The sequence below is a fragment of the Ornithodoros turicata genome, chromosome 8 (assembly GCF_037126465.1).
Source record: "Ornithodoros turicata isolate Travis chromosome 8, ASM3712646v1, whole genome shotgun sequence".
Lineage (NCBI taxonomy): Eukaryota > Metazoa > Arthropoda > Arachnida > Ixodida > Argasidae > Ornithodoros > Ornithodoros turicata.
In genome coordinates, this window is record NC_088208.1 from 8,945,694 (window position 1) to 8,960,929 (window position 15,236).

Here is a 15,236-nt window from a genome sequence, read left to right on the forward strand (position 1 = left end):
AAAAGACAAAATATAGCAATATAAAAACCTGTGTACATTCTTCGTGATACTGTGTACATTTATCCACAACATTTAGTAATGAAAGGCGAGTGTAATCGACTTTTGCCAGCATGTACCCACAGATGTAAGCTGTATCAACACTATGGTCATAAAAGCTTATAAATATTGGTCAGAAATATACGTGAAGTGCACTGAAATGCACCATAAATACAGCCTGATTACGTGTTATACCCGATTCCACCCCAGAGCCGGAAGAGCTCCTGTTAAACCAAGTATCGCCCTATAATTCAATCACATTTCGATCATGAACTAAACTGCGTGCACATTATTTGGATTTAACGCTCAAGACCACTACATGCAACTTTCTCTTCGAGAGAAAAAAAGACAAAAGGAAATTAACCTGAAAACGTCAGAACTCTAGTCACTATTAGTGACTCCAGTCGGAACTACACACACAGTCTTTGTGCACGCACTACGCACAGACTTCACTACGGTGCCTTTGCTTTTGCAGATTCACTTCAAACTTCTCTACACGCCGCAAGGACCCATTTTCAGTTTATGTCCCACTTTCATATTCGAACATTTTCAACTTCCATGCCGTGTATTAATGGCAACGACCACCCAAATAGAAGCACAACATCGCTGTCATACACTGAAAACACCAGCTCTCTGCGGGCTCACGCTTTCAAACACAAGGAGCATACATGTTGGAAGAACTCGCGCGTTACTTAACGCGTAATCTCAAGGCACGTCAACCAGCAAGCCAAATCTATCTGCTTCTTTTCGCTCAACCCAGCGTAACACCGCCTACAGCCGCCATAATGTCAGCAGCAGCGTCTTGCGCCAACGGGTGGAACACATTTTGAAGATAGGGCACGCTCAGATCTAACCCTGGGAACGAGGCTTAGACGGAAGTGAGCACAGTCTCGAACAACTGCGGGGGTGGGGGATACCCCCCCGCGTGTATTATGTACTGACCTAACCTAACCTAACCTCACTAAGAAATTTGCAAATTACAGCGCTATTCATTACTAGCGTACGTGCGACTTCCGGTTGGCCTCGTTCGGAGGGTCAAGATGGCGGCTTGCCCTATCTTGAATATGTGTGATTTCCTGCGCCAACGCGACGCATCGGGTTCTCAGGGTTTTCTGCCGCCGCGGCCGCCGCTCTTGTGTATCGGTCAGGGTTTCGAAATACGCCAACGGGCGTGGTGTGGAGGGGATGATGGGATGCAACGATGGGGCGTTGTAGAAAAGATGGAAACTTCATATTAGAAACAACGGAAGAAAGCTACATAACGACTAAAGTTCGTCTACGCTCTCCTTCGATGTTGTTCTTTTGCGCTTTACATTGAATAAACTTCAGTTGTTCTATATAGTGCCGTGATGCGAATACCTGAACATCGGCCACTTCACCGCTACAACCTAACACTTCGAAGTGACAGATCAATTAGCACGTAGCACATAATAGAGAAAATTAAAAGAAGCTACTTACGTCCATGTAATGCAACGCCCTGCACAATTAGCGCCCACGCTAAAGCTCCTCGCAACAACGACATAATGCATGTACGATCACTGCAGTCCACACAGTGCGAAGATCTCCCAGTATATGACCGCGAAGAAACCGCGAGGAAACCTCAAAATGAAAGGTCGGAACAGGTGGCTGGTCTTCGTGATGTCGGAGCAATTTTCTGGAATCACATGAAAGAATTGGTGTTCTGACATCTGTCATCCTTAATTTCTGGAATAACTCCGTGGAATAAATTATTCTGCATACTGAAAAGGTTGCAGCACACAACGCTAGAATACGGTGCTTCGATGGCGTGGCGAAGAGACAGAGGCGTGAGCACAGCACACATGGTGCAGTGAACTAGGCTCGCACATTTGTGGTCCCTGCATTCTGAGTGTACGGGTGCGGTTATACCGCGTATCCGCGCGATATACAGGTTTGCGGATATCTTTCAAAATCCGTGCGCCTCTGCGGTGCCCAAGGGTACCCGCATTGTATCCGCAAATAAGCATCACTGTCTGTCGCAATCCTACAGGGGAAGCCATAATTGGAGTACGCAGTGAACGAAAAGTTGTGTCGAAGTGTGCCATCGCCTCCATTGCTCTGCTTCTAACCTACTCCTATTTCCTTTATTTACTGCTCTGAAGTTGGTAACTCTGGACGGCATAACATTCCCGGGAAGGTTTCTATGCTGAAAAGTAATATCCGCACACATGTAGATGTATCTAATTCAACTGGCGCGGTTGCGGAAGCGAATCTCACATGCGTGCACGGATATCGTGCGGATGCGGATGCTATCAATCTTACGCGCACTCACGTTTACCGATAACGGCGCCTTTGGAAACAGTCCCGTTAAAGCCGTATATTCGTATCAAGAAGAACCAGGAGATGCACACATATATGAATACATATTTACTTCATGAAGTACAGCACTGCATACGAGGGCTCAGTTGTAAAAAATTCAACATTTCTACATAGGTTTGCGAGCTTCATTTCAAGACAGAACCAATCACAAAAACATCGGGCTATGCTGACTGCAAGACAGGCAAGGAGGCCGTAGACCGCCTGAAGATCCTAAGGCTGACTCTTGACGGTGTGCCATGTATATGTGCACCGCCTGCCTCAGTTATTTGTTATTGCAAGCCTGTTACAAGAGGCACCAGAGAAGAAAAAAAAAAGCGACTGCTCAAGCAAATGCTTTGCAACATCATGTGATGGAGTCAGTGAAGACCCATGAACAAGGAAAGGAAAACAGGGGTGCATAATTTCACCAGCTCCTCAATGTGGTTCACTCACCTAAGCGCTCCATGTTCCGGAGAGCCGTACCAATTTATTTAGAAAAGTATAATATTCATATATGTTCTAGGTGATGATTTCCCACATACACGGCAGTTATGTGAAGACTATTAAGACATGCCAGGTGCATGACGGTGAGAAAGCCAATGATATCACAGCTTTTCCATATATATTACAAAAAATGGAAATCCAACTGCTTTTCTACATTGTTGACCCAGTTCACATCCTCAAATGGATCTGCAACAACTGGCTCAACCAAGGTGTGTCTTCTAACCAACCTTCAAACACATTCACAAGGAAATCAAGGTTAAGGGAGCGTAATTTAGCGTGCTGTATAATTACTATGCGCTGGAGAGAAACAGCCTAAAAAGAGCGTGCTCTTGGACTGACATTCAAGGCCCTCATCCCAGCAAAGATTGAGCAACAGAATGTGAAGCTGGCGTTTAAGTTTTGCAACCCTTTTGTAGCCGAAACGCATGTCTGTTGTTACTGCTGTTCCCTGTATATCAGTAATTCGACACGTTCTGCATGAGCAAAAGAGAACAATAAGAAATCCCTCCCTTAGAATCATAGATTGAGAAGTTACCCGTCAAAAAGAACTCGTTACAAGTTAAGTTACCGTGTGAAAAATGTAACTAAGTTAATAAGGAAGTTCTTCAGCCTGAAACGTAACTCGCACTTACTGAGTTACTTAAAAAAAAGAACGAGTTACTTCCAAGTTCTTCAGACACAAAATAGCATTACGCAGGTGGAGCGCGCATGAGCAGTTGAGTTAGACCTTGAGTTGCCTGCCGAGGAGTGCAACACGCTTAGATTGTTGTCGTTTATATCCAACAATAGACCTCTCCCTGTTTGTAAACCAATGACGTCATAGTAGATGGGTAGAAATCCAGCGAACCGGTAGAGATGTAGGAAGGGAGTTGCCTCAGGACAGAAGCCGCTGATATTTCGAACAGACACTGTTCTTCTTCTGGGCACCGTCCTCATCATTGGCATGGTATTTAAAGGGTTAGGTGTGACGTGTTTAAAGGTCTATGCGAATTGTGGGTCAACAGCCCCGAGGGAAGAAAGGGTCCGTACGGGCTTCTACGGCCTGAGTGAATGGCCGCTTTGTTAGAGTGTGGAGGGGATTATGTGAACGTAGTGATCTAGGCTCCAGACCGGTTACAGAAAAATGGGACGTTCACGAACACGTGGACGAAACGGGACAACAGGCAAGAATTTGCAAGCAAAGCGAAATATAAGGAGGTCAGTGGTTACGTGGGGAAAATTTCAGAACGAGCAAAGGGATTTTGTTTTTTTAATATTAGTAATACAAAGTTGTGGCATGCTGTAAAGAAAGCAGAAAGCAGTGGCCATGAAGAACATAACAGATGATAAGGGAGATAGAAGGGAAAAGCATATTTTATTTGTGAAGTGTTTCTAGGGTCATAGTGTTCGACAGCGCCACAAATTTGGGAGAATTGAACTACGCTCGAAGCTAGAGGTGAACAAGGTCGCACCCGAAAGCCGCGGTCTTGAGGGGACTACGATATTTTCCCTTAAAGGGACGCGACCCTTGGTCCTGCTCTTCCTTGAATGAGAAGCAGAGAACAAGTGCCCATTTGTGGAACCCAGCCCTCTCCTTCCGATTTGTTTCGGTTTCAGTCTTTCTACCAATGTCATGATGATGTTTCTCTGGTAGAGGTCTATTCGAACGCTTTGCATCTTACTCCCTGTGGGTGCACAATGGTTCAGCTTCATTTCAATGGCGGCGGTTCTTACTTCCTGAATAAAATACTGTCATTGATTGAATATCACGTTTCATGGCAAAAAATGCCATGAAGGAACCGGAGAGAAAGCAAGAAAATATGTGGATGTGAGTGGAAAGCGAGTAAAAAGTAACTAGGAACTTAACTTAAGTTACTTAGGCAAAGTTACCCGAAAAAGGAACGAGTTCCTCTGAAAGTTACCACTGCGCAAAAGTACCGAGTTAAGTTACAAGTTACCAAAAAAAAAAGGAACTTAGTCACAGTACCGACTTACTTGTAACGAGTTACCTCGAACTCTGCTTAGAATAATCAAACAGGGACATTCAGCGTCATTGCTAAATACGTGCTGTGGAACTACTTACGGAGGATCAGTTGCAGAGTGATAAGCAGCAAGGAACTTCTCAGAAACAAAAAATCAAACTCTACAGGGCGGGTATTAATCGTGTCATATGAGTAGAAATTTCTACGAGAGCCATTCCCAACGTAGTCCAATGTTGCATCCAAAAACCGATGCACCTGTAACTGTACGCCTTAAAGTCCAACTTCTGCACATATTTCAAAGTACGTTACTGACAGACCGTTCTAGAACTGTTCTGGACGAAGCATTAAAAGCTACACGAGTCCAAACGAGTAGTAAAGCTGTTCAACTCACCTGCGTTCGTGCTTTCGTATACTCGTAACCCTCGTTACAAAGGAAGCTGTAAGGGGCTCGGCTTGCCGCTGTGTACGCGCTTCTTCGGTAAGTTATGCGCACAAATGCTGCAGTGCAATCCCATTCTTCGAAAGCGCACGGTGGTTCATTGTTTCACATCGAAACAACGCGTGAACAGACCTCTACCCGATTAACGTTATCATGACGTTGCTGGACACACTGAAACCAAAACAAATCGGAAGAGAAGGGCTGGGTTCCACGAACCTGCAATTCTTCGCCGCCTCTTATTGCAAGAAATGTAGGATCGAAGGTCGCCTCCCTTTCAGGGACCATCGTATTCCCTTCAAGACCGTGGCTTTCGGGTGCGACCTTGTTCGCCTCTAGCTTCGAGCGTAGTTCAACTCTACCAAATTGGTGGCGCTGTCGAACACTATGACGTCATTTGTTTACAAACAGCGAGAGGTCTATTCATCTTCAAAATAGTATAACTACCGGAACACAACAGCAACTTGTGTATTCCCTTGGGACGAGATGTGGTGACGTTACGGAGCTATGGAGAGGCCTGCTCTATTTAGGTGGTGTTCGCAAAGTTAAGCGGAGTGACCCAGAAAGTGTGATTATTTTTGGGACAGCTCGACAGAAGGATTAACCTGGCTTTGTTCTTCCCCCTACCTTTCAGTTAACCGACTCTGGCGACTTAGACACATATTAGCTCCTCAATAACCCATATTAGCAAGAAGGTGGTCGTGTTGCCTGTGTTCCGGGCCATGTCGTCCATCGATAGTAACCAACTCGCTGGCATCAGCCTGGTCTCTTTTCTACTTTCAAGGTCACCATAATGCAACCGCACTACCCTTACCTGTCGCCCCCATACACATTACCCTCATCTTTTTTTTTTTTTTAATCTCATGATGATTTCACCTTCTGTTTGTTTATCCTTTAGATCCTAATTCTTTTCTCTACTCATATGCGGAATAGCAAGCCGACATACCATTTATTGCCCTTTCCTCTGTTCTAACAAACACATCACCCCAAAACAGAGCTAATACATTATCACGTGATTTCTGCTGATGCTGACGATCACTGTGAAAAATATTTAATCACAATTTATGGTGACAAATTACTCATAGTATAACTTTATATCCAGCAGTTTCGCTGCGATGCCGCCACAATCAGACACTGACGTTACTATTGATTTTTGTCCTCACAAGCCGAAGTTCAAGGAGCTCTGACGTCATAGCAGCGGAATGTGTGTTCAAAAGCGCGTATCTATCCTGTAAGGACACGTGAAAAAGAAAGTTCCCTTTTCGAGTATTCTCTGGCACTCGGTACGTTGGTGCGTGTTATTAGAAACCATAAATATCTAAATATCACGATTCTTCCAAATGACCACACGTTCACGCATTGTTCCAACCTCACTTTACAAACGCCCCATCCATCAAAACTGCACTAGTGAAGCGCGACTGTGTTCGTAGTGAAAGGTCGTAAGTCAGCCGTCCCATTGTTGCCGTTGGAGAAAATGGCATCTCTTAAATGAATAGTTTTCCGTAACCTTCTCCGAAACGCGTTTTGCACTGCTTCCTGCGTTCCCAGAAACAGTAGAATAGTTGAAGCAGTCAAGAACACAGATACACACCAGGGACAGAGAGATAAGGCACACACAACCTGTTCCACTCACAAATGAAGGAGCTTTAATTCCACACACAAACATACATCGAAAATTGACACAGAATGAAAAAGCAATGCGCCGGCTTAACGTCAATTCAGGCAGGGAGGTCCCATTGACCTCCTGGATTTTCACTATTTTTTTTTTTTTATGTAGAGGCTCATCGTAAAAGATGATCAACAGCGGTAAAACGAATAATTTCTACTGGATAGAAAATCGGGAAAATCCGGCCTTCTATTCGAGTGTTTCAGTTTTGCCGTGTTTGCACGCATATATCTCCTGAGTTTTAAAATATATTGTAAAAAAAAAAATGTTTCGTGAGTTCATTCAACTCATCAAAATGAGTTCATTGTGTTTCTATGAAATCGTCACTTCACTGCATTCACTGTCCACGGTATGAATGCTTCTCGGCCTCCATTTGCGGACGTCTTGCTTTGCAACGCATGCTAACCTTGTATGTCACTTTGATGCGGTGTACATTTACCCATTTACGTTTACAGTCGGCCCAGGACGCACATTTCCCCAGGGCGTCAGTCGTGACGTTGCCCACATACGTGAGGCCGACAACGGCAAGCCCTTTCACTATCGCCACCACCACCCGTATACATTTACCCATTCCTTTTTTTCTTTTGCACCCTAAAAGAAGCCAGGTCCTCAGAGCGTACATGGAGCAAATGGACGCGCTTTAAACGTTATCATATCTTCTGACTCTAGGATGACATCACGCTCGGGTGAACGTAAGTGTCGTGGCATGGTGCTTGGTTATTTCACCGATCATGTCACACGCACCTTTGTCGCGGCCTGTTCCTATGAACAGCCATATCGCGCTTGCAAAAGTATATTTGGAGAGCTCATATAGAGCCTATGTCGATTTTTAAAATGGCTCGCCGCTGCATCTGACACGTAAATCATGAGCAGCAAGAGGAACATTTTCGTCAAGCCACTCTTCAATAGCGATGGAAGCTAACAGTGAGTGTGCTGAATCGTCTTTAGAAAAAATCTTCCCGGAAACAACACCGCAAGCGATGTTGGCCCGACGACGACGACGTGCTGAATCGTACGACACAAGTCTTCGCTCACCACACAAAGACTGTACGTTTCCGTGCAGCTGTTACGACACATGTCGATATGGAAATATGTTTTCGCCGGTGGCACGCTTGTATTTCGCTAGGCTTAGCTATGCTGTCCAGCTTTGAGCGAAATCGAGGTGCATTATGTGCGCCTTGAAAGGTGGATTAGTATTTTTCTCCCGTGTTGCTTTGCCCTGAACGTCTTTAATGTAGTTATGACAAATATGATAACCCACCCACTTCCTTAGCGCTGAGAGGAAACGTACTGCTGCAACTTCAGCACATAACACGCGTTTTGTGCTGAAAGCCCTCTGCATAACTTAAAAATATCGTAAAATGAAGTAAAGGAAGCTTCGTAGGAAATTGCGGGAACCCTAGAAAAAGCAAATCCTACCTCGATATTTATCTGTACGGTGTACCTATCACCGTGTAAGCAGCGTGCAAGATAGCGGTTTTACCTCACTGGCCATTTAGTCGTTGAAATACGGCCTTGCGGCAACGTTTGATTTCGTTCAAATGCTTTGTGGGAAATAACGAACTCCCAGGCGTGGATTCGCTCTTCAGCAGGACGCCAAAAGTTTGCTGACGAATAGCTCAGGTATGGCTAAGGCCAAACAGCCTTGCCCAAACAAAGGACGCATCGACAGGAGGCACGCCATCCCGCGGTACCGCTAGCCGGGCTCCGACATGTACGCACGCAGAGTATGGCCGCGTTTTAATGCGCTAATCGCTAGCGTACACCTTCTGAAGCAGATTTTTTTTTTTGCGTCAGATGAAAGGTCTAACACCAGGCTGTGTCCTGCCAAAATCTAAATGAAATCAAAAAGGGCCTTTTTAATTAACGGACGCACAAAACCTTTTTTTTTCTAAGTATGCCTAAACATTTGCCTGTTTCAGAGGTATGCGCATGATAGATACATCAGATGAAAGAATATCAAAAGCTGAGTGAACTGATACCAAGTATGGTAATGAGGGACATCTACAACGCGAAACGACATCACGACATCTACGAACGAAATCACGCTGTCGAAGTTGGAACAAAACTGCGTGAGAGAGCATGTTTGCCATTTTTTATTGCATAGAACGTTGCACCTGCGCGCCTAAATTCGCGCTTGGACAGCTGGCCTGTAGGCATACTAAATGATAAAAAAATCACGACAATATATTTTAAAACTCAGGAGATATACGCGTGCAAACACGGCAAAACTGAAACACTCGAATTCACGGCCGGATTTTCTCAATTTTTTTTGCACGAGAACTATTCGGTAGAAATTAATCGTTTTACCGCTGTTGATCATCATGTACGATGAGCTTCCAAATATAAAAAAAATAATAATGAAAGTCTAGGAGGTCGATGGGACCTCCCTGCCTTACCTGACTAGCTCCCAAAGTGCTGTTATAGGTCCCATCGGTAATGTTATAGGTCCCCAGGCCGTGTGTTCGCAACACGATCTAACTGTACATACTTGGACTGCGCAGGTGCTAAAACAATAAACTCTACACTCTGAACCAGGTAACGCATATGTAACGGTTAAGTACCGCTTGGCCAAGACGTACATTTAAAAAAAAATGTACCTCTTAAAGGGAGCGAAAAGTGAATATAAACCTATCGAAACTTTATGTTGAGCGAAAAGCTTGAACCTTCAAAAGTTCAAATATCAAAGAACTTCGCTGAAATCGCTGTAGTTTTTCTGTAATCGAATTTTCCAAAATTGCATGTCCAGGGACCTAGCAGACAATTGCAACAATTGCAGCAGACAATTGCAGCAGACAATTGCAACAACAAGCAAACAATTGCATGACCTCGCGCCATCTGTCGAGGACGCATGTAATACGCGCACTTCCGGGCGCTAATCCACCGAAAACGAAAACGGCAGTGGTCATTTGTGACCACTTTCTACGTCAAAAATGTCGAGCCTCTTGAACATGAGTGCGCTGGAATCCCGCATACGAGAACTGTCGCTCACACAGAACTGTTGTTCGTGCGTTAGCGTGCCGGAAAGTGTGTTCTTCGCAGCAGAAGATTCCTCGTCCAGAGATTAGTCGGAGTCACATTCGTCCTCAGCAGTAGCTCACTGTGCCGTGAACATGGACTGCTTTGCGAAATGTCCATGCATCAGGGAGAAGCACTTGTGTAAGCCGAAACAAGAGCTGTTTTTTCGTCGTGCAGGTGTTCATGTGTGAAATGCAAACCGACGGGTACTACGGATGGATACTACAGTTTTTGCTGCCGAGAGGTAGAGAATGCGTGTGGAAGGCAGACAGACAATTGCATCAGAACTAACGAATATTTCGAAATACCGTGCCTTGACACCGAAGTACTGCAAGTGTCTTTTACATACATCCGAGAAACCGAAGAGCATGGCAACATACACGGCAGCACCGTGTGGTCTTTACGAGCTACTTGAACGGCAAACTGGACGGAAAACCCTTATTTCTGCAGGAAATTCCGTTATATCACCTGTCGCCTATTCACAAGAAGGATTTGGGGTGCTCCGAGAAAATAAAATAGAAAGTACTCCACTGGATCTCGATCTGCGTCATGCATGCGATTAGGGTTGCTTTGCCATCAGTGCGCAGACTTGTAGAAATGTTGATGTCAGCATATTTTCATTTCGTGCTTGCTGCAAGTTTTTCTCATTGCGTTTTCTTTGCTGTCACAGCATATTATAATTACTAGTTTGTTCCTGGAGTAGTTTGTTACTGGTTAAGTAACCTGTGGGCATAGATGTATTTGTAGGTTATACTCATGTCTCAATTGTATATGTGAGGAGTAAGTAAGATAATTTTCATCAGTGTCATTCAGCTGAACTGTGTTCATAACCTTTTAGTATACTTCTTAGTGACCACGTTTCCAAATGTCAATATTTGAACCAAGATTGGGATTTAACACTTAATTAACTCTGTTATGCTAAACGGAGTACTTGTAACTGATTCATTATCACGTCACCAAGTAACATTTGTAAAGAAGGACTTGAGGGCTGACTTCAATTATTATTAACCCTTGATCTGGGTTCAAAGTCAACCATGCACCATTGGTGTGTAGCACTCCAAAATGGCTAAATAATTTATTGCATATTGTTCTCTGTTACTGTAATTGAGATGTACATTTGTAAAGTACTTTTGACAGCCCTGCAAATTGAAACTGGCTTCAGTGTACACTACAAATGCATCGTAACATTTGATTGAAATATAATATAAGAGCTTATATAAGAATATATATAAGAGCAGAACCAACGTTTTGCCACAGCTCAAACTATATCTTTTTTTATTGTCCAGGGATTTTGGAAACAGAGTAGGACTTCCCTTCTGATGTTTTGACGTACTTGATAGAGTTGTAAAACCTGCAACAAAATAAAGAATAGACGTATAAATAGTTTTGTCTTTTGCTTTTGAATTTAACAAGCTAGTTATATTTTACCATTTGTTCACTTTTGTATTCTCTGTTGGTGAAAAGATTACAGGAACAATAATGCTGCAGATCAAACAATGACCTGTCATCTTGATGAAGATGAGAACATTTCTGCAGGCATGTTAAGTGAGACAAAAGAAGTGTACAGTGAAGGTTGTACAAAAACAGGAAATGTCCGTCGACTAAAACTTTATATATGTGGATGTTACCACATCGTGGAGTTTCCATCCAAAAGTAGGACTAGGCAAGGTTGTTTGGTAGGTTGTTGGCATGTTGGCTATACCATAGCACATCAATATAGATGAGGGGCAAACATAGTATACAGCATGATGGCTGCAAGCTCAAGTGAAGAGTTATTCAACAGAACAAGAAACCGAAAGCATGAGTAGAGAAAGGCAGTGCTCATGCAGTGTATGGTGAACCACACTAATCTCTGAGAAGGTAGGATCGGAAGAGCAATAAAGAGAAATGACAGTTGCGTCCGAGATAGGGGAATTCTGCAAATTTAGGACCAATACGATGTGGTAACATTGGATGGCTCACTACAGCTCTGACACACATTGAACAATTCCAGTAGTGGGGCTTCAAAGACAATGAACGTTCGCTGTTTCATTGGGCATTCAAGTGTAGAGGATGCATCTCTAGAAAATTAATTAGCGTTCCTTAGTCATAAAGTCAGAAGTACACCTCAACAGGAAGTATTCTTGTACCCTTCACACAAGCTAGTAGTACTCATCGGTATCTTCTCCTATGGTTGACGTCATACTAATGTTCTGTACCTGTCCAAAGACTCCAAAAAATGTCACATAGTCTGCAACACGTAACAAATCTAGTGCTTCCATCTGTGGACTTTGCATACCTGCTTTCAGCTATTTCTGTCATGTCAACTTGAGTGCCTGGATCACACACACGAAGCAGTCTTGCGCCACTTCAACACTGGAAAGCCCATAAACAAAATACAGAAACCGACACTGAAGATTTTTGTTTAAGTTTAATTTGTACAAGCTTTCGCGTGGAGGTCCACGCTTCCTCAGGTACAAAGTCAAGTGGTGACACACATAAGTATATATAGTATAGCCATATACACGACTAAACATACAGCTGTACAAAGAAAGGGAAGGGGAAGGAGGTATGGTGCCACATGTCTGTGCACAATGAATAGCTGGGCAGACGGATAAGTGACCTCTAACCGTTTAAGAACAGTAAAAGGTGTTATTGTGAACAAAAAGGCTCGCCAACCCAGTTTCGCGGAAGGGGGGGGTCAGGAGTATGGGAAACGAGTGGCCCAGAATGGACAAAGGGGAAGGTTACGGATTATCTAACGGAGTGCCAGACGATGACTGAAGCGAAGATTCAAGAATTGTGCACAAATAAATATAGATATATAACTATTAAATTAGCATAAGCGGATATAACGAGCCAGGACTAAGATTCAGACCATTTGGTGTGAGACACTTGAATTGCGAAATTAAGTAGGACTCCCTATTCTTACGTTTGATGTCGGTGCGGAACCCAGATTCTAACAATATAATTTTCAAATCAGTTTCAAAATCGTGATTAGGTTGATTGAAATGAATGGCGACAGGAGTTTGGCGGGCATTTAGGATATCAAATTTGTGGCCGTAAAATCTTTTTCTCATTGTGTTGGAGGTTTCACCGATGTATTGTGAATTGCACTTGCAGCAGAATATCAAGTAACAAATATTGGGTGAATTACAGTGGAGTGAATGACGAATTTTCAAACAGAAGTCACCCAAAGTACTACGGGCAATAGTGGACGGCGCGATAAATTTACAGGTCTGGCACCGTGCACTACCACAGGGATAACAACCCGGCGAGCGCTTCATGATGCATGATGACGTGAGGATGTCGCGCAAATTTTTGGATCTACGGAATGCTACTAATGGGGGAGTCGGAAAAACTTCCTTTAATTGCTCGTCAGCATGTAATATATTGAGGTGGCGTCTAAGAATGGAATTGGTATTGACAAGTGATTTATGATATGTAGTGGATAAAACTACATTACTTAAGTCTTCTTTGCGTTTCGGGGTGAATAAGGACTCCCTGGATAGGCTAGATGATTTGGCAACAGAGTCATGAATGAGTTCAAGTGGGTAATTTCTTTTTTGGAAATCAGATACCATTTGCTGAGCATGTTTTACAAAATCAGTCTGATCTGAGCAGATTCGTTTCAGGCGCAAGAACTGACCATATGGAATACTCCTTTTCTGGTGATTAGGATGATAGCTTTCATAGTGGAGATATTGGCGCTTGTCCGTTGGTTTCTTGTATAGTTCAGTGGTCAGCCTACCAGATTTACATGACACTGTCACATCAAGGAAGTTGATCGATGACCTTGAATAGTTACAGGTAAATTTAATTTTGCTATGCAGAGAATTGAAGTGATCAAAAAATGACTGCAAAGATGCCTCATCACCAGACCAGAGAACAAAAATGTCGTCGATGAACCTGAGATATATGAGTGGCTTAAGGGGGAAAGAATTAAGGGCTAAGTTTTCAAAACGACCCATGAATAAATTGGCATAATTAGGTGAGACCCGGGAGCCCATGGCAGCGCCATGAATTTGGACGAAGTGTTGATCGTTGAATACGAAGTTATTACAGCCAAGAACTAGTTCTAAAAGGGGGATGATAGCGGGCATGGGAAGAATATCGGAAGGGTGAGAATTAAGGAACTGTTCAACAGCAGAGAGACCCTCGTCATTAGGAATATTAGTGTATAGCGAAACGACATCCATTGTTGCCAACAAAATGTCAGCATGGTTACTGAAATGGTCATGGACAGCGTTAATTTTGGAAAGAAAATCGTTTGTGTCTTTGACAAAGGATGGGAGAAGGGGTGGGATGTGTTTGATGCAGTGGTCAGCAACTAAGGATAAATTCTCTGTCGGTGTGTTTATTCCTGAAATAATGGGCCTCCCGGGGTTATTGGGTTTATGAACTTTGATCAAAAGATAAAAATTACCTGGTGTGACGTTCTTAGGACGCAAGAATTTGGAAATGTGGGACGGGATAAGTTTACTAGTGACGAGTTCATCAATTTTCTTATTAATAAGAAGACAAAAGGAAGGGGTTGGATCCTGATCGATAGCTCTGTAGAACGAGCGGTCACTCAACTGCCTGTCCGCTTCTGCGATGTAGTTGGATGTATTGAGAACCACTATACCGCCACCCTTGTCCGCTGGTCTGATGATAATGTCATTACGGGCTTTAAGATTTCGTAGCGCTACTTTCTCACAATTAGACAAGTTATCAGTGTGTACGATAGATTTCGAATACCTATTCTTGATATCCTTGTGAACGGCCTTGATGTAATTATCAATGAGGGGGCTAGTTCTAGAGGAGTCCGGCGTCCAGCTAGAGGGGTTTCGGAAGGGCGCAGCATCTGAGCTAGGTTTACCGTGAAAGAAGGTTTTCAGGTGCATTCTCCTACCTAAGTTGTGCAGATCATGCAAAATTTCAAATTCATCAATATTACGCTCCGCTGGTACAAAACTGAGACCTTTTGAGAGAACACTAAGTTCAGCCTGGTCGAGGGTCACATCAGAAAGATTGAAGACGGTGTTATGGCCAGCCTCTGTGGAAGATGGTTCAGAATTTATCGCGTCTCAAATGCCATGCGCTAAAATGGGAGATAGGATAAGATTATCGCGTTTCGATTTTTTTGTTTTGATTTCGTGAATTTTCTTCAGCTTATTGGCAGTGAATTCAGAGAGATTAAGGACTTCATGATGAGAGAGTTTGTTCGCAAGCTGTTTGAGCTGGTTATCAATATCTTTCAAGACGTAAGAACTTTCCTGCCTGAGAATTTTAATTAGTTGGAGCGACGCATTATTGAGAGCGGTAGCCCACTTCGTAG

General features: G+C 43.4%; 1 protein-coding gene across 2 annotated transcripts in view; it reads right to left on the reverse strand.

Moving 5' to 3' along the window:
* Window positions 1-5,136, reverse strand: part of LOC135365907 (venom metalloproteinase antarease TserMP_A-like) — an 87,061-nt gene extending 81,925 nt beyond the window's left edge. For both annotated transcript variants that reach the window (XM_064598575.1, XM_064598574.1), the window contains exons 1-2: window positions 4,919-5,136; window positions 1,495-1,690 (exon numbers count right to left, since the gene is read on the reverse strand). In XM_064598575.1, coding sequence (XP_064454645.1) covers window positions 1,495-1,558 — 64 coding nt within the window. In that variant the 5' untranslated portion in view covers window positions 1,559-1,690; window positions 4,919-5,136. The remainder of the gene's footprint in view (window positions 1-1,494; window positions 1,691-4,918) is intronic.
* Between the last annotated feature and the right edge of the window lie 10,100 nt (window positions 5,137-15,236).